This window comes from Oenanthe melanoleuca, chromosome Z, assembly GCF_029582105.1.
Source record: "Oenanthe melanoleuca isolate GR-GAL-2019-014 chromosome Z, OMel1.0, whole genome shotgun sequence".
NCBI classification, from domain to species: domain Eukaryota; kingdom Metazoa; phylum Chordata; class Aves; order Passeriformes; family Muscicapidae; genus Oenanthe; species Oenanthe melanoleuca.
Genome location: NC_079362.1, coordinates 40,079,573 through 40,107,347, shown reverse-complemented (window position 1 = coordinate 40,107,347; position 27,775 = coordinate 40,079,573). Strand labels below are relative to the sequence as shown.

General features: G+C 37.4%; 1 protein-coding gene across 6 annotated transcripts in view; it reads left to right on the top strand.

Annotated features, from left to right (window-relative positions):
* NTRK2 (neurotrophic receptor tyrosine kinase 2) overlaps positions 1-27,775 on the top strand; it is a 201,170-nt gene that overhangs the window by 37,297 nt on the left and 136,098 nt on the right. For all 6 annotated transcript variants that reach the window (XM_056513945.1, XM_056513951.1, XM_056513946.1 and 3 more), the window contains exons 6-11: positions 4,963-5,099; positions 8,010-8,142; positions 9,623-9,922; positions 14,865-14,897; positions 18,991-19,091; positions 20,359-20,458. In XM_056513945.1, the coding sequence (XP_056369920.1) occupies positions 4,963-5,099; positions 8,010-8,142; positions 9,623-9,922; positions 14,865-14,897; positions 18,991-19,091; positions 20,359-20,458 (804 nt within the window). The remainder of the gene's footprint in view (positions 1-4,962; positions 5,100-8,009; positions 8,143-9,622; positions 9,923-14,864; positions 14,898-18,990; positions 19,092-20,358; positions 20,459-27,775) is intronic.

The window sequence follows — 27,775 nt, the reverse complement described above, 5'->3', positions numbered from 1 at the left end:
CTGTTTTCAGGCTCCAGACAGTACAAGTAGTGGTTGTTACCAGGCTGTACTGCAGTGATGTAATTAGTCGTATGTATTGGAACCTTATGTGAGGAAAGTAGACTGATTTTAATCAATGTGCCCTAAGAATTGCAGTGGGTATTTTATAAATCAGTGCTTCTGGTAGGCTGCCTTGAATGGTTCAGTGTGAAAGGTCGTTGCTGCCTCAGTATTATTTTAATCATCCTGTGTCTGATATATGTGTTTAAAAAATGGTTAAGGATTTCAGGTGAGGATTAAAATTACGTGGTTAAAAATCAGGTGCAGAAAAAATTGTCATTTTTTCATGGTAGCTTCTTGTTCTTATCACACAACAAATTGATCTCCTAAAGCAAGCCAAGCAAAAATGAGATGACATTGAAAACCAAATAGTGATATTCTGTCAGGTCTAGACTCCTGGGAGTTTGTTGAGAGGCCAACGAAAATCAGGGGCTTAGTGTGCAAAGGATGGTATAAATGAATGCAATATTGAATTTACAGTATTCTCTCAGGTACTAATTTTTTCATTATGTAATTTCTTAGGTATTAGTGAGGTTAATTGACGATATTAAGAGAATTTTGAAAGTTTTTGAGCAACTGAAAAAAATCCTAGAACTCGACAGGTGAAAGGAGAAGCAGACAAAGTGAATCTGGTATTAATTTTGTAAAAATTTTTGTAACTGCAGATAGTGAAACAGTATCTTTGGTGTAATGGTGGATCTGCTTCTTCTAGTTTAAGACCACCTTCTTTTAAATGTTCCTTTAGTATCCCGGATAAAATTCTTGGTGCTAAGAGTTGAGTTACAGACTAGAGTTTTCATTTCTCTATTACATCATATCCTTCCTTTGACATATAGTGACAGTCTGGCTCTAGGAAGGCCAGTTCAAGTTTTCTGTAGAAAGTAATAAGCAGTAGCATGGAGACTTGGAAAGCCCTCCAGGAATACATGCACATTCATTTTCTTCATTTCCATTGACAGTTGTAGTAATCTTTGAAAATGGCATCCAAAGTGTTGGTTTTGTGGTTGCTGAAGTCCCAGCTATGCACAGGGAAGATGTGAGTCATTCCCCAGTGATGCTTGACAGTTTCACTCCTGATGGCTTCAGGCCATCCTTCTGTGCTAATGATGGTCTGTGAAGGTAAATGCCCCTCCTCCATCAAGCCCTACTCTAAGGAGTGTTTGTTTCTCCTAAAGCATGAGATGATATTTGGAGAGACTCAGCTGACATAAATGAGTTCCTCCTGCTTGTCTCTAGTTCTGTCTAGTTGTACTGGGGTGAAGGAAGTGACTGCTTATTCTAATCCAGAGCTGCCTATTCCTGGAAATAAAGTGTAATCATGCTGAATTTAGAAAATACATTCTGTATGAGGTGAAAGCATATAGCTATTATGCACCAGTGCATAATGGAAACACATGGATTTTAGTGTATGATTTCATCTATCAAAGAGTGCTACTCTCTACATTACAGTTTAAAGTTCTCAGTTGCAGATCCTATCCTCACATTTTTGCAGAGATTGTAAAGCTTTGAATAGATCATTAAAAAATAGAGGAACTGAAAACCAAATAAAGGTGGTCTTAAAAAGTGAGAAATTCCAGAACTCATAGAAGAGAGTGGATCTTGAATACAACCTATATACAACACATAGCTGCAGAAGGTTAAGGCCAAGAATACAGCAAACTTGAAAAATCAATCAAGTTACCAGCAAGGTTAATGCTGATATCTAGTGTTATAATAATTATATCAAAGTTTGGAACAGAGATTGTGTTTTGAGCTTTGAGGCATGGAGTAATCTGTCTGACAGACACCAAGAAACTTGTGGAAAGATGATGTCATGTCTACCTTGTACAGGCCCTTATGGTACAGTCTAATCTTACCTTGCTGGCAGTACACAAAAGTATTTGAGTACACTATCTGATAGTTTGTATCAAATGTTGTTTACAAACTCCTTTAAATGTATATCCCTATCAACAGAAGTGATAACAATCTAAAACACTGTATTTAACCAAATTAACTTGGGAGTAAAGGCAGAGTGTGTTTGGGCATCTCTGGAGTTCTATAAGAGTCAATATAAATGCCCTCAAAACTACACTGGGCATACCAACTGGGCATTTGTGTATGTTAAGGTCCATCGTGGTTTTTGAACATACAGTTATTTTTCAGGACAGGTTTTGCTGCTTATTGCTTTATTTTTTTTTTTTTGCTTGTTATTTTGCTGCTATTGCTTTGCTGGTAAAGCAAAGTATCACACGTTTAGATGAGGCCTTGCTTTTCCCAAACAGAGCCACATCTCAGCTAGTGTGGATGCTGCTGTGGAGCAGTCTGGGTGCCACTGGAAATGAAAGCAAAATTAGCCTGCAGTTACAGTACACTATCTCAATATATATAACCAGGAAAAATGAATCTCAAGACAGTTCTTGTGTTTTCCATCCATCTTATGACTGGGAAAAAGAGTAAAAGAAAACACACACAATAATGTGATTTCTAATCTATTATATCTCTAATTCCATTGCGTTCCATTCCATTCCATTCCATTCCATTCCATTCCATTCCATTCCATTCCATTCCATTCCATTCCATTCCATTCCATTCCATTCCATTCCATTCCATTCCATTTATATCTCTTTAGATGCAAGGGCCTTGCAACTGGTTTTTAGTGTAACTTTATGAACATAGAGAATAATAAGCACTCTTATTTTATAGCCTTCTGTAAGGATGCAGCATGATGTAGCTGTTTCCAGCAGACACATAACACCAACATGACATGTGCACACTTCTGCAAATAAACAGAACTAGATCTAGTTCAGGGTGGGAACCAGAGCCAGTACCAGAGGAATTAAACTTCAGTTGCTTATCCTATAAATAAACACATTGCAGGGAGAAGTTGTCCCAAAACTTAACAGTTATTTAAAGGAGAGCTCTGAGGGACAAAAGTTGTTTTTATTTCTGCTTGCATGAGAGATTTCACATGAAATGATGTGTTAGTAGGAACTGTGCCAGTTTGCACAATGAAATGCTAATCTATCATGTAGACCTCTTCCCAAGTGGCTGGGTTAAGAAGAGTGGGGTCCTTTATTCTCTTTGCATGTTCAGGTCTGGCAAGAGTAATTGGAATAGTATTTAAAGGTGTTGTGGAAGTATAACTTTATAAAGCAAATTATCTCATTACTTCTCTCCTTGTTCCCTAACTAGCATAATTAATATCCAAATGTTCCCTGAGATTAGTTTTATTTCCTGCTCAGCTAGTTGACAGACACTGTTGAGGTCTGAATTCACAGCAGGCTAGAGCAGATGGCTACCTTCGCTAACAGATTACTGCATCAAGGCATACAAACTCTCCAGCTCTGTCTCAATAAACTTCAACACATGATTTATAAAGTGAACATAATAGAAGAAATCCATGATGCCTATAATGGGAATCATATTACCACACTACTTAAAACACTGTGAGAATTGCCTGAGCAGTTATTGTATACTTGTGCTGATCTTCAAATCTTATTAGGCAGGAAAGCATTGTCTGGAAAATTATACATCCTCTTTTCTATATTGCTTCCACTCTGTTATTTTTTATTGAACTAATTTAAGGGAGATTTCCAATACATCTAGCTTCTGTTTAACCTCCAGAAAACATATGAATGTGTTCACAGTGATTTGATAGTTATTTATTTGTTTTGGATCTTTTACATAAAGAAAAATGTTTCTACTAAACTTCTATACCAACAAGTTAATGATGAAACTGCTGTACTATCAACTAAAAAAACACAACCAAACAGAGCTGTTGTTTCTAAAAAAGAGAAGTCATTGCAAAGTCACACATAAATGTCCTGCCCAGCAGATAAGCTTGATTGTTTGAGATGATAAATTGCAAGTAAAATTTGTGAAGAGCAGTTGCTGTGAAATGCCTCATAAAGGAGAGCAAGACTCTTTACAGCTTCAAATGATGACCTATCTTTTACGATAGATGTTATTTCTAGAGTAGCGCATAATTATTTGCTACGTAAGTAAATACAAAATGTGAGTTCCTCTGTGCCTGAAATCTATGGATATTGCTAGTATTATTTTGAAGAGGGTCATTCTGTAATTGCTCGTGTTTTTTGTAAACATTCAGCATAAATTTACTCTCTGGGAGGTTCACATTTCTTTGGCTGCCTTAGAACGAGGCACAGAGTGATTTATAGCTCTGTAACATGGAGGGGGAGTCCTAGTTCTTGTAAAACATGGTCTTGTTTCCTGATGAGCACTACCATCTCACTGCTTTTCTGCTTTCCTGAAGACAATGGAAGAATCAGTTGAGGTGCCTTGAGTAGAGCTCTGTGCAATTGCTATCCCTCTCTTCTATCCTTTCCCTGCTCTAGTTCAATCTGTTAAGTTCTCTGTTGGCTCCCTTTGAGCTTAAGATCTAGGTTTTGCCCTGCTCTCTCTGAGCTGTCACTGTATGAGAGAGAGGGCTGCAACCTCTTGAGAGATACTGGGAGCTAATGGGATTTTTCTGTTAGTGTTGTGGAGAACAGTGGAAATATTGCAATGTCAGTGGAACCTAGAGGTTGCTTTGTAGCTGTTTTAAAGAGACAGATACAATTTCCAGTTTTAAAGAGTAAAGGAAGAGGGTCTTTTTTTTCATTTTAAGTAAAAAACTGAAGTTGATATAATTTCTGTTTGTGTACCTGACATGTATTCTTATATAAGTAACTAGTTAATGTGTTTCCACAAGCAGTAATGTTTTCTTAGGATGTGAAGCAGAGGAGGTGCAGAAAATACATAGCAGCTAAAGATTATAGTTTTTATTTCCAAAGGTGCTGTTTGTACTGCCTGCCTGAATAATACAGACTGCAGTGAATACTTCATGTAGTGCTTGGATTTACATGGTTTGCTTAGAGTTGCATGGTGCCTATTCTGTCAAATCCAAGTACATGTTGGGTTATTGTGCTGTTGTTTCTATCACAGACTTGCCCTCAGCAAACTTAAGCAATTACAACATCACCGTGGTGGAAGGGAAGAGCATCACGCTGTACTGTGATACCACTGGCGGGCCACCCCCAAACGTGTCCTGGGTGGTAACTAACCTTGTTTCAAACCATGAGGTAAGGTTTATATTCAAACATGTGACAATTCAGGTGATACCTGCTGAAGGATGGAATGAAGGTGCATGTCCACCTCTAGCTAACTATTAAGAGACTAAATAGAAATTTAACATTGGGATTACATTTATCTTCCAGTTACTTTCAATCCAGGGAGACTGTGGGAGTGCTTTTGGGGAATGGCATTTTTTTCTCAAGATTCTCATTTGCACTCTGGTTTTTTGAATAAGAGTAAGGTAAATTTTTTGAAGTAGTGTGAATTGGAATACTGAAACACAAAGGCTTTCTTACTATCACTGATACAGAGAGTAAATTCAATCTATATGGATTATGAAAAAGACTTTGCATCTGTAATTTTAATATATTTTCATTTCATAATTTGGTGTGTTGGAATTTGGTTGTAAATATTTTGTTGCTTGTTTAATTTTTCTTTAACACACTTAGCAGCAAAAGAAAACCTTGAAATTGAAGATTTTACTTAAAAGACTGTCAGGTTGGTTTTACTCTTTGTTTTTTTAAAGATGTATGATTGTCTTTCCTTATTGAAATTATCTAGGTGGGGTAATTTTGTTTTTTCGTTTCTTTATATTTTTGTTTTTGTAGACTGTGTGCTGCTTAAGTCCTTTCTGATGGAAATATTGAAAAAGGAGGGGCGTATAAGCAGCTGCTGACCTCATAAATTGCTATCATTTTACAATAGGAAAGAACCATGTTTATTACAATTTTATGGTATTTGATTTCCTATATTCATGATGGTGCACACGGCCTAAAGCTTCTTGGTCTGTATAAGGTGTGGGAAGTATTCTCCAAAACTCTTCCTGCAGTGAGGAGGAGACAGGACCTCTTGGGTCTCACAGTTTTTATATTTTCTTTCTAAAGTTCATTATATCAGGCTTGTATAGAATTTAAGTACTCTTGTCTTTCATTCCAGTTTTCATAAGTAAGAGCTCTGTAGAGCTCTAGTTGTGTTTTTAAAATTTTCTCCAATCTGTAAAAACCCCCAAAGGCATCAAGGCATCAGTCATCATCGAGAACAAGAAATTAAAACAGTTTGGGGAACCTCTGCCAAGTAGTGCTCTTTTTAAAATTTTTTGAAAAATTTCAATTCTAGGAGCCAAAATAAATGTGGGACTTTGTTCAAAAAGTGAGATCACCTAATTTTTTTAACCCTCCTATCTTTGAAATGCCATGGTCAGTTTGCTTCAAGTTTTCCATGAGTATTCCATCCTGGCATAACTTCATCATGCTATTGTAGAGGGGCTTACAATACAGGCTGGAGCACATGGAGCACAGCAGTCTTTCCAGTGGCAGAAGAGCATGAGCCTTTCAGACCTTATTTGCCATCCCCAGCTATCCTTTTCTATGTTCTATGAATTGCTTTTGGTTTCTTTTCTTTCACTTCCATATCCCAGTTTTGCCTTAATTTTCTTCATCTTGTATCCTTATTTTCACTGTTTTCTCTCACCTGTTTTAAAAGAGGGTTAAGGTTAAAACTAGGCTCTGTTTCTGCAGAGCTAACCTATATGTCCTGAGTTTCTGTGTTGATGGATAGCTTGACTGATGTTTAGATTTTCCCTCCTGTAGATTTCAGCCCTGAGTCTGTGTTTCAGCCCCTGTGCTTTCAGTCCAGCTCTGAGCACTGCTAAGCTCTGAGAATTGCAAAATAGGAAAATGTGTGAAGGGCGTGTTTGCTTTTCCACCTGCCTCCTCTGTCACACTGAGATCCAAAGGACATTGAACTCAAGTGGAGTTAGGTTGTCATCTCAAGGTTCAAAATTCTGTTTGCACAGGACTCTGTGCAGGAGTGTTCCACATATTCCTGTTTACTGCCACCTAAAGTTGTTGTGGTTTTACAATTATAGTGGCTTACTTGTTTCTGTTGTCTGTAGCACTGACAGTGTATCTCAAAAGTAGTTTTAAAAATTATCATAATTATTATTTATTTTTTGAGCGTGTTTTGGTTCCTTTCCAGTTTAACAAAATAATCTAAATCTTTATGAAAAGTTCAAGTATGAAAATAATAATTGGAGACCATATGAAGTGCCTGATTTATTAGCATCAGAGTAGTGCTAATCAGAGTAGTGCTAGTGCTTTTTTTGTGGGGGGTGTAATTCAGCCATAAATGCTTAACCAGTGTGACATAGCTCCATAGTCAGTATGTCATTTAAGGCTATACATAGACACAGAGCTTTCAAAAAATCATAAGAATCAAAATTTAAAAAAGAAACTTTTTTACCTTAATTTGCTTGTTCTTAAATACATAAAAGAATACTTAGGGAAAAGCTTAAGTAGTAGAAGGAATACGGTTTCTTGTGGAAGGTTTCCTGAGAAAATAAAACTTTCAAGAGAAATTTGGTTAAGAAGGAGATAGAAAATATGTCAAGATGCAGTAGGCCTCAGAAGGCAGCCTGTGGAAGAGATGCCAAGCATAAACTTAAAGGATAGAGAGAAAAGGATGAGTAAAGCAAGGATTGAGCAGAATATAGGCAGGAAGAAAATGTTCTAGAGAGCAGGCAGAGATAGACCATAGAAATCAGTCATGAAGTAGGAGAGAGGAATGAACAAGGGTATATGATTAGAGGAAAAAAACCCATTTATACAGGGGGATAAAGTGGTAAAAAAAAGGCAGAGACTGAAAGTGACAGGGAAGAAACATGGTTGAGTGCAATGTTTGTAGCAGGACTTTGCAACTTTGAATCCACTGCCAGTGACACTGTTAGAATTGGCTCTATATGTGTTTTTATGTCTGTTTGGATAGGACTCTAAAATAAGGCTTTGATTAATTGTGGACAGATATAGCTAAAAGGAAGGGAAAATGAAAAATTCCATTAAGCTGTGGCCAGTAATTCCCTCCCTCTTCTTTGTTCTTAATGCTGTGGTTGACACATACAGTGTTTTTCTGATCATTTTTAGAGTGATACAAATAAGAACCCTGCCTCTCTCACCATCAAGAATGTTTCATCAATGGACAGTGGACTGGAGATTTCCTGTGTAGCAGAGAACATTGTGGGAGAGGACCAAGTCTCTGCTGAGCTTACAGTATTCTGTACGTATGTACAGACAGACCTGGAGGCCAAACTGGATTGGGAGGACCCAATGAGTCTTGGGTGTTTTTTGGGCTGTCGGGCTGTTGAAATGAAAACCCTTAAGGAGTGTGAACCATCTACTGCAGTTAATGCTAGGAGTGCTAGGCCCAGTCAGCCATTGTTGCATTTATTTTTTTCAGCTCTGTATTATGCAAAAAATGTATTTCTGACTGCTTTGTCTTTCAGTTAAAAGAAACTGTAAGTAAAGGTCTGAAATCCTGAATGCTGAATGGCACTGTCAGTGTGGGAAGGTTTGTAATGGTGTGTATTTTCATGCAGTGTCTTAGGAATTGCAAAGTGTGAATGCATCAAAAGGCTAGTAGAATTATACTATCATGATACTACACCACACGTTTTAAGTTCTTATTCCTAAAACTACAACTGTTTTATTCAATGTTTGCATGGCCAGATGTAAATCTATTTGTTGTAGGTTTGAATAGTACATTTATTTCTCAGGGCCAATGAAGGGAGAAGGTGCATAGAGTGTAGAGAAACACTGGTTTCTTAGATCTAGGCTCCAGGCTGAATTAATTTTACATGAACTATACAGAATGTTTCCACAAGTTACAACCCTCTGTTTAACTTGAAGATGGGAATGGAATACTTTGTAGATGGCAAAATTTGCTCAGCACATGCTTATGACAAAGTAAACCAGAAAAAAACCACTATGGATGTAAGTTTGTAGGTTGAAACTGGATATGTGATAAATATAGGAATGAACACTAGCAATGTTTGGAGAGTGTAAATGAGATTCTGAGCTTAGCACTGTTATGAGTGATAAAAGGGAGTGTAACTAGAAAAATTGGATGTAGTTAAGAATAAATATAAATGAAAATAATGGGCAAGGTGTTGGAATAATCTCTTGAGGGAAACAGAAGACGTCTGTAAACCTGAGGCACTTAGCAGGTTTGAACAAGGATGAGAATATGTGTAGTAAAGAGTCATTTTTCCCTGACAGAAGAATCTAGAGAATTAAGTAATCTGTTTTGTCTTTGATTCTGTTAAGAAAATAATCTGTAAATTTGGATTCCTAGCTGAGTGCCTTTCTATTTTTTCAGCAGAGTAAAGCTAAAATGTCTCTTTCCTCCTTCTAAGTGATCCAGTAACTGAAGTTCCTACACCTTACATGTTTTAAGTGATTTAACACATTTTCAGCGTTTGAAACTAGTTTGTTTTATTTCTTTCTAAAGAGCGGCTTCAGTTCAGTTCAGCATAATACTCTAGGCAGAGCAGGTATGTTCCTGTGTGAGTATCCTTCAAATAGGTACCATTCCACCTAGAAACAGACTTTTGTACTGATGAATGAGAAGTACTTCCATGAGAACTTGGGAGGGAGGGAGGGAGGGAGGGAGGGAGGAAGGGAGGGAGGGAGAAAAGGAGAGAGGGAGGAAGGACATGCTCAGAATATTCTGATGTTCTTCACTCTTTTTTCCAATATAGTTGCACCAAATATCACATTTATCGAGTCTCCGACCCCTGACCACCACTGGTGTATTCCATTCACTGTGAAAGGGAACCCTAAGCCCACACTGCAGTGGTTCTATGAAGGAGCTGTACTGAATGAGTCTGAATACATCTGTACTAAAATACACGTTATCAATCAAAGTGAATACCATGGCTGCCTTCAGCTGGACAATCCTACACACCTGAATAATGGTGCTTATACCTTACTGGCAAAGAATGATTATGGAGAAGATGAAAAACGGGTTGATGCTCATTTCATGTCAGTGCCTGGAGATGGTGAGTATAGTGTTGTTTTTTTTTTTTTTTTTTTTAGTGCTAGTAATTGCAAATTTATGAAAGTGATGAAATAGTACTTTTGGCCAGTTTAACTATTACGAAGAAAGGGTTTTTTAAAACTTTTTTTTTTTTCTCTGAATGAATGCCTTTAATATTACTTGTAAAATAATGCTTTTCTTGAGCATTTTCTTCTTGTTTATTACCTTTGAAGGAAGGTCATGCCAGCGCTCTGTAAATTTTCCTTTGAGTAACCATCCTCCCTGCCAGCCAAGGCTAATGAAAAGTTGCTATTTCCGAAGTTCTTCCAAGTCTCAGATCTTATCCTGAAAAGCACTGAGTGCCAGTTCGACCCATCTGTAGCTTGCTGTCCTGCATATGAATGGAACTAGGCAGGGTCTTCAAGGATACAGGGGATACTTGTGGGGCATCTAGTGCCTTGTTGCAAAATTGGTAGTGCAGTCAAGTGAGTCCATGATAATATGTTAATATTAGGACACCAGAAGGAACTGGGGAGAAAACAAGTAACCCAGAGGCAGGATGGATAAAGTCTTTAGGTCTCAGATCTCAATAGGCATTTTTGGTGTCCAGCTGCCATTTGTCTAGGTGGTGGCTTGGCACCTACATTGCTAGGAGTGTCAGTGTTCAAGGTAGCTGCTCCTTCAGTTGCTCTCAAAATTCCCCCTTGCCCTTTCTAAATACTATGTGGGCAGGCTCAAGGTGGACTAGCTCACTGAATTGCAGGGACTACTGTAAGTAATTGATGTTCACTGTGGTTTGATCTTTTCCCACATCTTCAAAACCGTATATGAAGTGGCTCTACTAACAGTCACTCTACATGCAAGCATACTGGAGCACGTGGAAGAAAATTCTGAGTGGACTTTACACATTTGGAGTAGAAATAGAAATTGTGATCTTGTGCAGATAAATGCATAGTCATGCCTCAAAATATGAGACTAAATGTATCTTTGGCTTTTTTGCGATATAAATAGTTGCCTCCTTTTTCTTTAAACAGCAGTGCTTTTTTATGTTTTCTGATGGAAAAGAAAGAGGTGAATACTTAAATTATCTTCCTATATCTCAGGCCACTGACCATAAAAATATGGTCAGTATTTCACTTTTTCTGTTTCAGCTCAGTTTGCTTTAGGGAGAGAGATGATAGGTCTTTTGCTCTCACATCCTTAGGAGAAGATGAAGAGCTGATAAAACCAGGGTTTATTTTTTCCTGCTGTGCTCACTGCTCCTCTCCTTTTTCTCTGGAGCTCTTCCTTAAAGTGACTCATTACAGAAATATGCCATGGTTTCAGCTACTGGTGTCCCCTAATACTGCATTTTAATTGTTTGGCAAAACAGTTCACATCATGGATATTCTGTTAACAGTGGAAGTTCTCTTACACCTGATTATTTAATATGAACCCAGCTTCATTTTCTAAGAGTACCAGCTATCCTAATACATTAGGTGATTTTATCTTTTTTTTGGGCCTTTGATCCAAATCCCCTTTCCTGTCCTGTTTTTCCTTTGTGCTTCTGTCCACAGTAAATAGAACAGTAGCTATCCCCTGTTTAGAAAGAAAACATGATTTATTTGTTCCATCCCTTTTATATTCCTATAGAATGTAAGTCTACCAATATAAACTGTGCTGTGTTCTTTAATAATTTCCCCAGACCTGTAGTGAAGTAAGCCTCACAAAAAGAGTATAGAGGAAATGGGACTGTGTATAGACAGGATGTAACTGCATTAGAAATTAGTTCACGCATAGTGGATGGCACCAAACCAGTCTTAAAAATTAACAACAGGGGAAATGGCTCATCTACTTAGCCTCCTCTACACTGTTTTTAGTTTCCTCCTGCAAGAATCATGGAGCTGAGTTTTAGAAAACATCACAACATTGTTGTCTCCTCCACTGCAGCTCAGATAAAGGAAAATGCATTGTATTACAATTTTTGTTCTATACTATTGCTATTTAAAGCACTGTCAGCTTTCTCAAATCCTTAAAAGGCTTTTTCAGTGCTGTCGTTACTGTGTAGTTTCTTTTTTGGCCCACATATTGTACACTGAAGCATAAAGATTAAGGCCGAAACCCTGGTATTATGTTCATTTTCACGTCTTCATGACTGAATTAAATATCAGTCCTGATGTTTCATGGGGTGGGGTACTGATCTGGGGTACTGAGATTTAAATTGATTCTCTGGTTATTGCATCACTTCAGCAAATGTTCTGAAGATTAACAAAAAAAACCGAAAAACAAACAAACCAACCAACAAACCAACCAAAAAAAACTTAGAAATCCCTTCACCTTTAATCCATATGCCCACCCAAAGTAAATATTATAAGTCCGAAGCAGGTTCTGCATCAATAGTGTAATATTCAGAGTTGGATCAAACATGATGAAGATGTAATTTGTGCTAAGATGCTCATAACTTTCAGCATGCTTCTTGAAGAACTGTTCTTCACAGATCTGAGAATGCATGCATAAAAGAGAGGAAACCATTGGGATTTTGATTGTGCTAATGATGGTTAATGTTGTAAATTAAGAATTTGTTTTAAATGTGAAGACATGGAAGAATGAATTTCATGTTTAACTGGCTGAATTTTTACCTATCTTTAGTCTGCTAAAGTTTTTTGTTTCTAATTTTTGATGAGAGTGACTTGATTATTTGAGACTAACTGCTGTGAAGACTAAGCAAGAAATGGTCATGGTTTATTCTGGAGGCTGTTCTCATAGTTGATCCAAAACGGCTAGTGAAGGTGGGAGAGATTTTTGCCAGTAATAGATATTTTTAATTAAGCATATTCATCTATTAGCTCTCTATGTTAAAATTCAGCTGAAGGAGTCCAAGTCACATATATCTTGCCAAAGTAAAACAATATGCTACGTATGCCTTAGAAGCAGCATATTGCTTGTGCAGCATAAGATGTCTTTTGCAGAGGTATGTTTTTGGATTGAGTCTTTTGCTGCTGCTTTAATTTGAAAATGCCAAATTTATAAAGAAAGAAATAAACAGGCCAAGTGTAGTTGATGTAGTTTATAAAGATGAGTGAATAGGTTAAGGCTTTTGATAGCTCATTTACTCAACAAGCTCTCCTAATGGGGGCCAAAACAGCAGTGCTGTTCTGTACGTGGCCTAGAAAGTAATTGTGTGAAAACATGCAAAAGGGCTGTGATGAAGTTTAATGTTAAAATAACTCCAACTGATGATTAAGTTGGTATGTTTTTACGTGCTAAACAGAAAAGGTAATTCTAAACAGAAATTTGGGGGTTGTCCACCATCTTGATTTTTGTAGCTTTATTTGAAGTGTTTAGTTATATAAAAGATACAAAGATATAAAAGATTTGAATGGAATTGATGACTTCTTGTTTATATTCACCTTCTTAGTTTATCCCAATTCCAGTAAATAGAAACAAAAATGCTGATAGTTAACTCATAAATAAGGGACTGGGAGTTATTTTGTGGTTTGGGGTTTAATTTCCACTTCAGATTACAGAATGTGAGTTAGAAATACTACTTTTCAGCAGTTGGATGTTCTACACTTGGAAAACTGAATTCATGAACTTTTGTGGACAAAAAAGCTCTGGTCAGATTACTTGATAGTCAGGCTTTCTTCACTGGTTATTTATTTCTGCTGATTGACATGACAGTTCTCATGGGTTCTATTGACATGTATCCCTAGATACTGAAGTATCGTCAAGGGCATTTTAAAATATGTCTAATTTTCTGCTGCCATTCTACAAATGGGCTGCAACTGGTATTTTCAACACAGGTTCTTGTGCTGTTAAAAACAGTGTTCTTCTCTTACTTCACTGTGGCATTATGCTTGTGCAATGCTAGTGCTATGGATTTACTGTATAGTAGAACAAACAAAATTATGTTTATTGAAGTTGGATTCATCTTTTGAGATTTTAATTATTTGCTAATTTTATTTCCAAACTTGCAAAAATAGAAAGGAAAAATATGGAGGGATAACTATAAACCTACTACATACGCTGTGCTAGAGGTACATTATGGATCAGAATGAATATGTTCAAACACAAGTATCTTGCAAAACACAGTTTAACAGTTCACTAATTTCTGTGGCTATTCTGTGCATTTTACTCACATACATGCTAAACCTTATAGACATGCAGTAAGTTATTAGAAAAAGCTGCAAACAGGAGCTAGTAAAATTTAGAGAAGTGTAGACTAGACAGGTATCCATTTGCTAGTGTAAAGTGTGGTTTCTAAGGTATCTGACTCTTTCAGTAAGAGTTCTGCCTGGGACCAGCTGTGCAGCTGGCTTCTTGGAAGCATTCTTTTGCAGAGTGAATCAGGTGGTTCTGCTTAGGTAATTTCTACCTGTAGCCCTTAACTTGACAGCTCACAGCTTAAAATGGTTTGCTTGCACAATGATGCAGTAGCATTCTTTTTTTTTAATCAGGTAAAAATCAGTGATTCTTAAAGCTCCGTTAAATCTGCTTCCACCCGAATTCAGGGAAAATAATTTTACCTATCATTTTTCAACAGGAATAGATACTCTTTCACTTATTCCACACACACACAGACACACATACATACATATATATATAGTGTATATATATGTATATATATGTATATATATGTATGTATATATGTATATATATATATATGTATATATATATGTATACATATATAGTGGAAGGCAGGATTTTGCACAGTTAGTGCCATGTGCACACCTGAAGCACACATCAGTATTAACCTTTGGGATAACTCTAAGATGCTTGCAATTGTAATTAATAAACTGCTGTTATTGATGTTGATTTGCATTTATAATTTGCATTTATCTAAGTAGATACTTAGAATTTCCTAATGGCAAAAAAAAGTAAACTCTTAAAACTACTCCTAGAGAAACTTTTATTTTTCCAACATTTGCAATTTATTTACAAAGCTTTTCTTCCTTTTTTTTTCTCTCTCTCTTTTCCATGTACAGGTAGTGGCCCGATTTTGGATCCAGATGTTTATGGTATATATTTGATTTTCTTTTCTTTTAACAATAGAAATGGAGGAACTGAACATTTAAAGTTCAAATATTAGGCTCAGTTACATTGAAATGTCAAATAGAATAATACATCTCTAAAAGGTACTTTGTGGTTTTGGTTCTCCTGTCTTATATTTAACATATGTAATGACAATATGATGTTTTCCTTACTGTGCTGCTTTTGATTCACATTAGGTGAAGCATAAATCCACTGCTGCAAATGGGTGCAGTTGATCCTGTAGGATGACAGCTGTGTGATGTAGTTCACAGACATGAGATTTTGTGAAGCTTTTGGAGGCATTTCTTGGAGGAAAGAGAGTTTGTGATTTCTCTTTATAGAACTTAATTTATTTTTTCAGGGATGATTCCATACTTGTTTTGCCTCCAAAAATGTACCCCTAAATCCCACTTAGAAATGAAGTTGGCACAAGTAAGTTTTCCTGTAGGCAATTTATTTTGCTCTGTCCGCTCATTTGTACCTTTCCTTAATCTCTCTTGCATAAGCAGACCATCAATTCAGTGGTAGCTGAGTGTGTGCCAGGAGATTTTGATGGCACAGTGTTCACATTAGTTTCTTAGTTAGGCGAAATGTACCAAGTGAAAGCCAGTGTGCACTAAAATAGAAGCTGCAGAATGAAAAGCAACTGTCTGGTTTTTAAAAATATTTCTGGAATACTTCTGGTGAGTAGAAAAGTTCATCTTACCCTCCATACACCAACAGCTTGAAGCTGGATCCTGTTCAGAGTACTTTTTGTTTGGATGAAATAGCCCATGACTCAGGTTACCTAAAGCTGATCTAAATGTTGTTGCTTTGATTCCATTCCACATCATTAAACTTTAGCAAATGTGCAATTGAAGCATCAATTTGACTTCAAATGCTTAGAAACTCCTAAGGATAGCTTCCCCTCCCTCTCCCTCCAAAATCTTTATTTTGGGGGAGGAGGAGAAGGGAGGGTTGGGAATGGGAAAGTGGCCATGGTTTGCACAGTTTCTTCGTGTTGTGTTATATGAGCTGTATGCATGAAGATTTTGATTCTGACCTTTTTATCAAGGTGCTGATATGTGTGTATGGTTTAGCCTTGTGAGTCCTGTGCTTTGACTGTCTTGGGTGGGTTTCTGCCGTGGTGTGTGCTTCGAGTTTTGCTGGCAGATCACAGCCTGTAAGATCTAGTGTTGGTGAAGGCAGCCGTCCTTATTATTCCTGGCTGTCCTTTCTGCTGTTTGAAACTGCTGTCCTCGTGATGTGAAGCGGTTTCCAAATGTTTTTGTTAAGTGTTTTAAACATACAACAGAAATCAGAAGATATGATGAGGTGAGTTTGCCCCTACCTGCAAGGGCGCTGCTTGCCGCAAGTGCGGAGCAGCTGCTTTGTGCCTTAGCTCACCTCTGTGGACCTCTGGAAATTCACTGAGAGAAATAAACCGACTCACATGGGTCTGAACAGGACACTGAGTGCAAAGCCAGCTCTTTTGGCTCTGAGTTCGTATTTTCATGCCATGATGCCTCTTCTAGTATCGTTGTGAACATGAGAGGGACAACCCGCCCCGTATCTGCCAGACCCCAGAATGACAGTGCAGAGTGACCCCCAGTGCTGATGTGGCTGTGCTCTTGTGTTTTTCCCATGCACCTTGCTTGTGAAATGGCTGTAAAATACTTGCCAGCATCAGCTGCTAATCACCGCAGCTGTTATTAGTCACTGGTGGCTGCATGAGGTACAGAGCACCAGAGAACCTGGCCCTAAAGCAATATGAGCCTTATCTGGCATGAGTCAAAAGGCGTGACACTGTCTGTAGGAGTTCTCAGTGTCTATGTCAGGATTTCACAGTGAAATGAACAGGAATTTGTTTAATTCAAATCGTCCGGCTTGGGCTGGATTGCTGTCGCGTGTATTTTCCTTGCCTGATCCACCCATTTCGAAGGGCTTTGAAGATCTGGCAATACCTCAAATGCAAATGATTTGCAGTTAGAAAGCAAGCAATGTCAGCAAATCACCAGTATATCAATGTAGTCTCCCTTAGCTCTTGCCCATTTTAATATAGAATTGCAGGGGATTCACAGACCAGACCCGTGGTCCTCATTAGCCCTCCAGGGTGTGATTTCCAGTAGCCAGAACAGGCCTGAGCATAAACAGAACTACAAATAGCACCAGCTGTTATTTACAAGTGAAATTTGGAGAAAAAAATTTCCCTCTTAAAAGTTTGTTTTACAAAGTCAGAGCAGCAAAGGCTCTAAATATTTGGTTTATACTTTAGTCTTATAAAACAATAATAAATATATGTTTGGCCAAAACCATATTTGTAAAATTTTTCCCAGATAATTGTAAAGAAGGCCCAGTTTTTTTAGGCTGAGGTACTTGTTATAAAGCAGGCTTTGCCTGTAAATGATGAAGCCTCCTCCTCAGCTCTGGCAAAGGATGTACTCGCACTGACAGATGATCAGCACAGAGCCTTGTCCAAAAATCCAGGCTGCTTTTGCAGGTGAGCCATCCAGGCAGCTATTGTGCTACCTGGATGAGCAAGGAATGCTGTTCATCCTCTTGTTGCTGCTGCTCTAACCTTGCTGCATGATAAGCTATGCCTACACAGATGCAGTGCAGAGTTGGAGAATTCAAATAGTTAAAGATCAGGAATATTTTTTTTCCTCTTGAAACTCTTTATATTTAATGTGTCTTTTGTCTTGAAAGAGTTCTGTCCTTTGGCATGCACAGTTTGGAGCCCAAATAGACTATGTGAGTTGTTTAGACATCCTGACTGTGCTGACTGCAGCACTGGTGCCAGAGGTAGCTGACAGCTTCCTGTACCAAAAAAAAATCTGCAGCCTGCAAGTGCTTTGCAGAAAGCAAATGTGTCCTTGCATGCCTGAAGATCAAAAGCCCAGTGTAACTTCTTACTAACACTGCCAGCTGAGCTCTCCAAATTGGCCTTGGGAGCGAAAGGAGAATTGTGCTTAGGTGCAAGCCCTCCCTGTCCTTGCTCAGCTGGAGCTCCATGCTCAGAAATGCTCCTGCTACTGTAGAAAAAGCAAGAGCTTTTTCAGATTCACATTTAAGATTTCAGGCAGGCTTATGGCACTGATTTTAATCAAAACATGTAAAGAAATATCCATTTAATTGCAAACTTAAGGTGTGATGCTAGAGGTGTATTTTATAACAGGTGCAGTAATTGCTCTTTGTTTCTTTCATCTGCATACATTGCAGGCATGAAATTAAAATGTTATGGGCGTTCCCAGATGTAATAATAAAATAAATGCATTTTAAAATTTTATTTTAATGCAAGTTTATCTTAACTTCATATATGTAAGATCTAATTATTTTCTCTCATTTAAGTAATTTTTTCAGGAAATTGTGGACTGTAAATATCTGTGTTTTATTTTGAAGTTCTTATAAATAATTGAGACATGATCATTCCTGGTATAGAATAGTTCTGGTTTTGCCCCTGCAGCCATGTCAGTGGATTTATTTTGATAAATCAATCAAATTTCTTCATACCATCTCAGGCACTTTAATTTTTAAAGGTTTATCTGTATGATAGCAATGATACCTTAACCTTTATGCATATTATAGGTTTTTTAAAATTATTTATTAAACAAATGAAAGCAGCTATTTCACATTTAATATTATTAAGATAGCTTGAAACCTATCTGCCAACTGTTTCTCAGTAAAACAGAAGTTCTCAAGCTAAAATCTAAGACTGTCCTATATTTGACTGAATACAGTCTTGGTGAAGTTCAGTGTAGAGGGCAGTCTTTCATTTTTAATGGGAAGTCAGTAGCACATAAAAATAGCTCTACGGATAGAGTTCTCATTTAACTCTATTGTTTCCAGAAGGGATACACATTATGATGTAGACTGCTTCTTTTTTTCACTTTTGCCAGTCACAGCACATTTGTTCAATTACATGCCACAGCGATTCCATCCCAAAACATTCCAGTTTATTTAGCAATTGTGAGTTGTGTCAAAGAGCTTAAATTCCCAAAGTTGATAGTGGCCTTACCATCTTACAGAGCAGAAATAATATAGAAAACAATTTCTGCATCAAAGTTATGAAGTTATAAAAGCAACATTTTTTCCTCTCTTAAGAGTATGAAACCACACCTAATGATCTTGGAGATGCCACAAATAACAGTAATCAAATCACTTCAACGGATGTTTCCAACAAAGAGAATGAAGATAGCATCACTGTAAGTATATGCATTGTTTCCTGGTCTGTGATCTTTGTGGACTTTTTGCTATATAACTTACAAAATTTCAGACACTATAATAAGACTCTGGCCTATCAGAAAATATAGCTATTACTGTGTTTTGATCAAAACTCAGGAAAAAAAAGATTGAAAAATAAAATCAGTGCTCCTCACTCTTATCCTTCCCCCCCCGCTTTTTTTTTTTTTTTTTTTTTTTTGGATGAGTGAATCACTTTTCAGTTCAAGTAAAACCACTGTTTTGTGTCTTGCTTTTCTGAACAACTTGACTTCATTTTTTTAGCTTAAGACTTTGCATCTAATTTTTAGTCAAGGAGAGCAAATCTTCATTTACAAAATGGAGACCTCCAAGGTAATTTGAAGATCATTAGTTATATATATGAATATATGGATTCATCTCCACGTTAGAGAGGTGATGTGCTGCAATGAATTTTCAAAATCTGGCTTTATGTTTTGAGACACAATTTCATGTAGGTTTTTGATTAAATAGCTTGATGTTAGTACAAGTGGCTGAACTGGTGGGCTTCGTCCTTTGCTGCCTTGCCTCTCATGTTTTCCTGAACTGAAATGTTGCAGAGTGATAGTGGGTTACCAAAGTGGTTGACATTGCAGCCTTCCTCCATCAGTGACTCTGTAAAGCAGCAAGCAGAGGAGAGTGTGCAATCATGAGCCAGAGAGCAGACTGGGAGTTGGCACAATGTACTAAAAAGCTGGAGGATCCAAGACAGTCTTGTCTCATCTGCTAACACAGTCATTGAACTGCCAAGGTGGTAAAGGTGGGAACCTGTGCAGGTCCTCTGGTCCAAGGTCCCTGGATTAAAGCAGGGCCAGTATAGTTCTTTATGGTTGTGCCCTTTCTGGTTTTGGTATTTCCAGGGACGGAACCTTCACAGCCACTCCAGTACTCAACCTGGAGTGTTCAACCTTTCCTACAGCAAATTCTTTTTTCCTGTGTGTTGTTCTTACGTGTTTTCTTGTAACGTGCCACTCTGCTGGAAGAAAAAAGGGTGATGTACATTCCCTCCCACCTGCCCTGAATGTGTAGGATGTTGAAAAAGTTATCACAAGTGTCTGAATCTCTGTTCTCTGCAGAACAGAAGAAACCTCAACAAGTGTCTGTTTTCTGCACTGTGTGATCTGAGTGCAAGTGTTTCCCAGTTGTAATCAATCTCTTTTCATAACTGGATGTATTTGAAGACACAAAAACAAAGCAAACAGGTCTAATTGAGTCCTCTATTTTTTTTTTTAGGTGTACGTTGTGGTGGGAATTGCAGCACTGGTGTGCACTGGCTTAGTAATAACCCTCATTATTCTGAAGTTTGGAAGACACTCTAAGTTTGGAATGAAAGGTAAGCAGGGTTGGTTTGCACCTTCCTGGATTCTTGTGTGTCGTATGAGCTGAGACTGTAATCTGCTGAACTAGGAGGAGTCAAAATAACTACATTAAATGCCACCACATTTAATATTTTGTTTATTCATCAGGGCATAAGGGCATAAGGGCAGAGGTAGTTGTAGACAGAGTGCAGAATTTTGGATCAAACAGTTCTGTATTCTTCTTAGGATGAATACCATTACTCTGCCTTCTGCTGCAAAGCCCCCTGAGGCAATTCCAGGAGTAAAATATTTCTCAAGTCAGTGTAAGAAGGAAGAAGATAGGAAATGAAATTTATTCTGTTGCAAGTTTGATTGATAAGAATTTATGCTGTATGTAAGAGGCACTTTAGACAACACTACAATGTCCCATTAAGGTGAAGGGGAAGCAATGACAAGAGCAGAAGGTGCATTTGCAGTGGATCTTTTCAAAGTGGTGCTTTCTGAGAGATGCATTTTCATGTGCTTCTTGGGGAGCAGCATCTGGAGAGACTCGCAAGTACTCGTGTCCCTGTGGAAGGGGGAAATCTCAGCCCTTCATTTATTCATTTATTTATTTTGCAGCCAGATGGAGGTATGTGTAACACAGAGGTACCTGCAACAGCTCCATTACTATACACTTTTACTGGTATAATCAGTCTGTGTCTAATGATGTGGGTGAAATTGTATTAAAAAAAGATAAAAGAAATTTTAAAAAAAGAAATTTAAAAAACCAACTTTGCTGTCTTGTTGAGAGACCTAGAAGATGCTTTGCTGTGTGCTAAAGGAGATGAGCATTTGTTCTTGAGATATATAGATGAGGGTCTGTGGAGAACATGGTAAGTAATCTTTTGGTAGACTCCTGTTAATCTCATGTCCTTCTTCTCAAATGTGCTGATGGCACAGTACCACTTGGATGCATATTTTGATAATACTTACATGCTCTTGATAAGTGCTGTTTTCAAAGATACCTACTTTATATTTTGTGTTCCTGTATTCTGTTTAGAGTAGATTTCATGGAACAAATGATATTTGAGCAGAACAGAAATGTAGTCAGTGCAGATCAACTGCTGGGATGGTAATATTATCTCTCATGTCCTTCCTATACGACAGAGTCTCGGCTGTTTGGGGTAGCATTAGAAAAGAAGAATCATTGTGAAATATCCCAAATAGAACATGAAGTCAGCAGCATTGAGCTGCAGAGTTTTGGCAGAGGGCTAGTCTGTAACTGAACAGTTCAGCCTAAATTTTATCTGTGTTTGATGCTTTCTGAATTGCATTTAGAGAGCTGAAGTAGGTGGAAGCTGATGGAGAGAAACTGAGAGAATTGTTTGATGTCAGCTCTTTAAAGTGGAATACTTGTTAGGTTTTTCAAAACATGCATTAAATATTTCAACACAACATTATTAAAGAAATTAGGAAATAAACCCTACCTTGAGGGAGAATGCACAAAGTTATTTTGTGTTGTAGTGCTATGTTACCTTCCAGTAAGCTATTTCTTTTTTGGTATCTTCAGATACAGCTCTTCTCACAAAAATAGCACTCTTGCCGAATCAAAAAGTTTGACCTGAGTAGTTCTCTGTTGCAAAATTGTCCATGTAGATCATATTTTAATAAGAATATGATTTCATGGAAATGACTATATGAAATTACAAAAAGGCAGTAACCTCATATGTACTGTTTTCTATTTTTATTTTTACTGGTGAAATATCACTATGAGTTACAAATTACTCTTGAGTCTTTCATGAGAAAGGAGTGACTTTCATCTGTCCCTTAAGAGGACCTCAAACTTCTCCAAAGCATGCATTCACACCTCAGACTCACTGTTTAGATCTATCCATAGCCCAAAATCCCAAAAACACTCTCTCTATTTATCATTATCAGTATTAGTGAATTTATATTAAAATAATATTTAATGACTTGGGATTAGATATAATAGATATGTAATACCTGGGCTAATGGGCAAATATTGCCTATTCTGAAAAGCCTGCAGTGCAAGTATATGTTGAGAATTAAAATATGAAAATAAGTAACCTGGTCTATTTGAACAAGAGGAAAATAATGTGAGCATGATTAAAGGATTTTTTTCAGTCATTAATTATCAATACATTTAAATGTGTATCTTGGAACTTGCAAATAAAAGGGTCAAGTCAGCTACCTGACAATTCTGAGGCATTTAAGATTTAATTCAGTCATAGCAAAATGAATCCAAACTTTGTGTACATACAGTGTGCTATAGTGGTAGTTTAATAAACAGTCTCAGTAGGGAAATGGGAAGGAGCTAAATATCCAAATTTCCATGGAAAATATTTATAAAACAAGATTTAAAAATCCTCTCCAGAATTAATGACGTTTTTGCATTCATAAGAAGTAACTTCCTAAGTTACATCAGGCAGAAATGTACAAAAGGCTGTGGTTCTTTTTTCTGTTATGCTCTGAGAACACAACATGGTCACTTAGACAACGTGTCATTAAATATCTACGCACCCCTTTTCAGCAAGCAATTTGGAAAAAAAAATAACCATTAGGTAATTGGAGCAGTCAAACTGTCACCAATGGTACTTTTCATGTAACCATTTGAAAAAGTTCAATTGAAAATCAGAAGAAAAAATGTATATAGGCTAACATAACTGTGTGTTCTGTAGGCAATATCTTTATGTAAGGGATGACATTTTCATCTCATTTGGGTTCAGAGCAGGCATCTGCAGCTTCTGTAGACATTGTTTTATGCCTCCTACTTTTAAATGTCAGTTTGTCCCATCTTTTACATGGGCATCGTCTGCCCACTTCTTAGACTTGTGTCTTTGCTGAGTTGTTTTGTACTTACATAGCTTGAGCACCGTTGGAGTGTGGGACTGACAGTGACTGAGTCCCAGAAAGAGATGTGGAGCAGGCTGGTGTGTCTGAGCTATGGCTGTGTCAGAGCTGCCCATACCTGGAAGCACTGCACATGCTGAGGCTCCCACAGAACTCAGCCTGATGTCTTCTTTCCAGTACTTCTTTCCAGTCTTCTTTCCAGAATGGAGCAGAAAAGTGTCCACTCTCTGTGTTAGGGAGCACCATGTCCTCTGGGAACTGCCAGGTCTTTGGCAGTACTCATCAATATGTCATCAACATGTTGAAGAGCTGTATAAAAATAAATTATCCCTATTGTTTTTTACTTTTCTCTATTCATTTGGTATATCTAAGCTAAAAGAATAAGTTGGGGATATGTTCATTTTACCCAGTTACCTTTCCAAACTCTAGTAATAAGAGTGTTTTTAGAGGTGAGGAGGACAAGCAAAGCACTTGGAAACATTTTGTTTGGGATGCTATGTATTCTGATTGAAGATGGATTGTACTGTATGAAGCAGTTGTTTTAATTTTCTTGCCTTAATTCTTTTTACTTTGTCTTTCAGAGCTAGAGGACATAGCAGTTTCTAATGATTGACTTTGGGAACAGTATTAGTACAGAACAGAACTGTGGTCTGTGCTAGAGGAGTCTTAAAATAGGGTTAGTACAAAAAACCCTCATGATGTGCTAGACTTCAGATTTCCATAGCAAAATTCATCAGAATAATTAGTGAAACATAATTCTCTATTTCGCTGCTTATGTACATTTTAAACACCTTATAAGGGGCCTAGTGACAATAGCTCTGTATGAAAATCTGCTTTTGTTTGCTTGGATCTAGAGGGGAGATTTTTAGACCTTTGCAAGATGTATAGCATAAATGGTGAAAGCTTCAGTTAATTTTGTAAATGCATTTTTTAAGGCTTGTGGGTTGCTCTTACGAAACACCTTGGCTTGCTTGCTTGCTTGCTTGCTGTGGGATGTGAAAATGCTTACGGTGGGAATTCACTGGAGGCTGCCAAGACAGCTCTTACCATTTTGTGTTTATTTCTGACTCCATCTAACCAGCTTATGAAACTAAAAAATAACAAGGGAACTGGAGTAGAGAGGACAAGGGAACATTTGTGAACTCCCTGAGAGGATTTGTGGAAGAGTAATTCTAATCCTGTTTTATTCTACTTTGCATGTTGAATAATGATGGAAGCAACCAGGTGGTTTGCAGCATAACTAGCCCAATACACAGTTTCCAGATGTTAATCATGCCACTAGGCTTGAAGAGAAGTATGAAGAAAACTGATGGAAGATAAATTAGTGGATAAACTTCAAAATAGCATTGTTCAGTTAAACGGATGAAAACTTTTTTATCATATCAATTGTTCCTATTCCAGTGACAAGACAATATCCCTAATACTCCCTACTTCCTGGGGAATCTGTAGGTGGATAGTCATGGACATGAGTATTATCACAGGAGCTTTAGTGATAGAGATAAATGGAATTTGTGTAGGTTTTACCAAAATCAGAAAGGGAAGAGAAGCCACTCTTACTCAAAGCAGTGTCTTCCAAGTTAACAGGTAGAAACTGATAGAAGTAGAGGGAAACATGTGTACCTGTTCTCTGTGTGGTGAGGGGGATTTTTTTTTCTTATGTTGTATGAAGTTTTTGTCAATGCCTTGAGCTGAGTGCAAAGTGCAAAGAAAAGGGAAAAAACCATCTGAAATTCACATTGTATTTAGGCATGCTCTCTTCTCGTGTCTGTGGGCTTGCACGTCATGCTTTGAAAGGTGCTTCTCCTTCCTCAAGCACTCTCTGAACTACCTCCTGTGTCTAAAAATATGTCCTGACTATGAATTCTTAACCCAGTTCAAAGCCTTTCAAGTTTGTGCAGATCAGGGTACAGAAATTTACCTTTCTGTGATCAGGTAATGAGATTGTGTGGTTGATTTAGAAAGAAACTGTGTCTCTTTTAGGACAAACACCCCAAAATAATACCTTTCCTTAAAGTTCTTGTTAGCTGCTTGTCAACTTTCTTGAGTGTAAGTTTAAAATTTGGACTGTCAATGAGAATGAGAATACTGCTCTCTTTAATCAAGCTGATTAAAAAAAAATTAGGAATACTCTCATGGATTTTTCCTACCAAAGTCCAAAAAAGGTATTTTCTGCTGCTTCTTGTTAGCTCTGTCTCTCAAGTGATTTGTGTAACATCTGTATTGGGCCATGAACATCCTTGAAATCTTTTTAAATAAAAGCATTATTCCAACAGAATCATGCTGATAGTTCAAGGATATTTCTTCTTCTCAGTGTGTTACAGTTCACTCTATTTAATTTGCTCGTAACGTCTTGTAACTGAGCTCTGGTCCAAAAGACTATACAGGGGAGGGCAGCTTGGAACTCATTTCAGTTGCAGCATATTTCTCAGTTGTCTTACCATATTTCAGTCTGGGTAAGAAACACTGTACAAAAGCATGGTGAGAGTCTCCTTCCAAAGCAGAACTGTCCTTCTGACAAAATGGCATAACATAATGACTGACTTTACCCAAACAATCATATTTACATGGCTTTAAATACAATCCAGGTGAAAGTAGAGTGCCTTACCATTATATCTGAAACTTTTACATATTCCTTTGCTGTGTTGGACTGTGCTACTTAAGGGCTGTCAAGAAAGATCTTTTGTGTCTTACTCGTCTGTAAGCAAATAGCAAATGGTTTTTTTTGCTTTAATACATTTTCCTTGACTTCACCTTGTTGTCAGAGAGGCGCTGATTGCAAGGGACTTTAAACAAACCCTCACTCATTCAGAATGGTGATTGAAGAGTTAAGATTTTGGAGTGTTTAGATGACTCTGAGTAGTTTGAAGTATTGATGTGGGAAAAGGGAGAGTTTTTATGTTTATTATTAACTCATGCATCACATGTTTTGCTCAAGCAATTGGGTTATTGTTTATAAAGCAGGAGAACAGTGAAATGCAGTTAAAATAGAAATAATTCTTTTACTCTTAATTCTAAAACAATTACAAAATAAAAGCTTTGCATATTCAGCAAAGATCTCCAGTTTGACAAGTATGACCTAATGTTCAAATTGGTATGCATTAAGCTTGTAGCAGTAATGGCTACAATTTTGCCTTTTCAGACAAATCATTTAAAAGATCAAGTTTGCAGCTTGGGAACACATTTTATGCTTGACTTTCTGAAATACTTTCCACTTTTACCTATAGAAGTGATTTTGTGCTGTGTTGTACCTACCCAAATGCCAATTCTGTGGGTGTCGATCCTTTAGAACATTCTATTACTTAGTCAATGAGCAGAATATAAAAGAGGGATCAATTCATGTGAGTCAGCATTGTAAGATCAGATGTAGAGAAAAATGAATGTGCTCAAATCTGCAGTATTTTTAGAGAGTAGACAATGTAAAGGCAATGATGATATTGCTCATCTGAACCACACACAAGGAGCTTTTTTTACTGTTTGATGCTGATATTCCAGTCCCTGCAGTCAGGGGCCACTAATATAAATTTTCTGTCTTATGTGCATCACTTGTTAATGGGGACTGTAGCATTGCTTTACCACATGAACATTGGAAGAGTGGTTAATGCTTCTGAGTACCTTACTTTGAAGAAGTAAATTGCTATAAGTATGTCAAAGAATGAGAGTTTATATTAACTGATCCATGAAGGTACTTTTGTGTAAAGGATTTTACAAAGTTCTTAAAATATTTAATTCTCTTGTGTTTCAGTAAATAAAAAAGCACTGTTTATTGCATTGGTTTGGGTCTGTGTCACCCTATCAGATCATACTGTTAGACATTTTTGAGTTCTATTGTTCTTACTTATATAAAATTTGATCTCTAGGTCTCTGATGTCTGTTTGGTCTGCTGTTAGGTTTCCTGAGTCCAACCCCAAAGTGCAAGATACAACAGAAGAATGTAGCTGTTTCTGTAGTAGGAACAAGCAAGTAGATGATGCCCCATACGTAGCACAAGATTTATGAAGAGAGTTCAAATCTGAACTGGGGAATTTTTAATGACACAGTGGTGCATTTGACTCTGATCTGCTTTGATTTCAAAATGTAAACTCAGTTGTAATGACTAAGGGAGAAAAGGAGCTACTAGCTTGCTTAGAGCTTTATATGATTCAGACTGCCATGGTGGTATTATGAACACTGATATTATGAACAAAGGAAAATTATCTGACACCTCATGGCAATTGCTAGTAAAAAATAAGTAAGGCAAGTATAAACAACAAGTACCTGTTATATCTCACTCCCCTTTCCTCTAAAACAGTATAAAGGCAGGTGATGGGATGAAGGAGTATGAATGGATGTGGCATACAGGAAGTGAAATAGAGAACTAGGGAGATGCTGAGTTGAGGACAGCTTAGAGGTGAAATCCAAAGAGATCAAAGAGAAGGCATGGATACAGTAGAAATGAGGAGAGCTGAAAATGATGGTTGCTAAGGCTCTACTTTGGCATGGGCTGAGGCATAGCAGAGCTC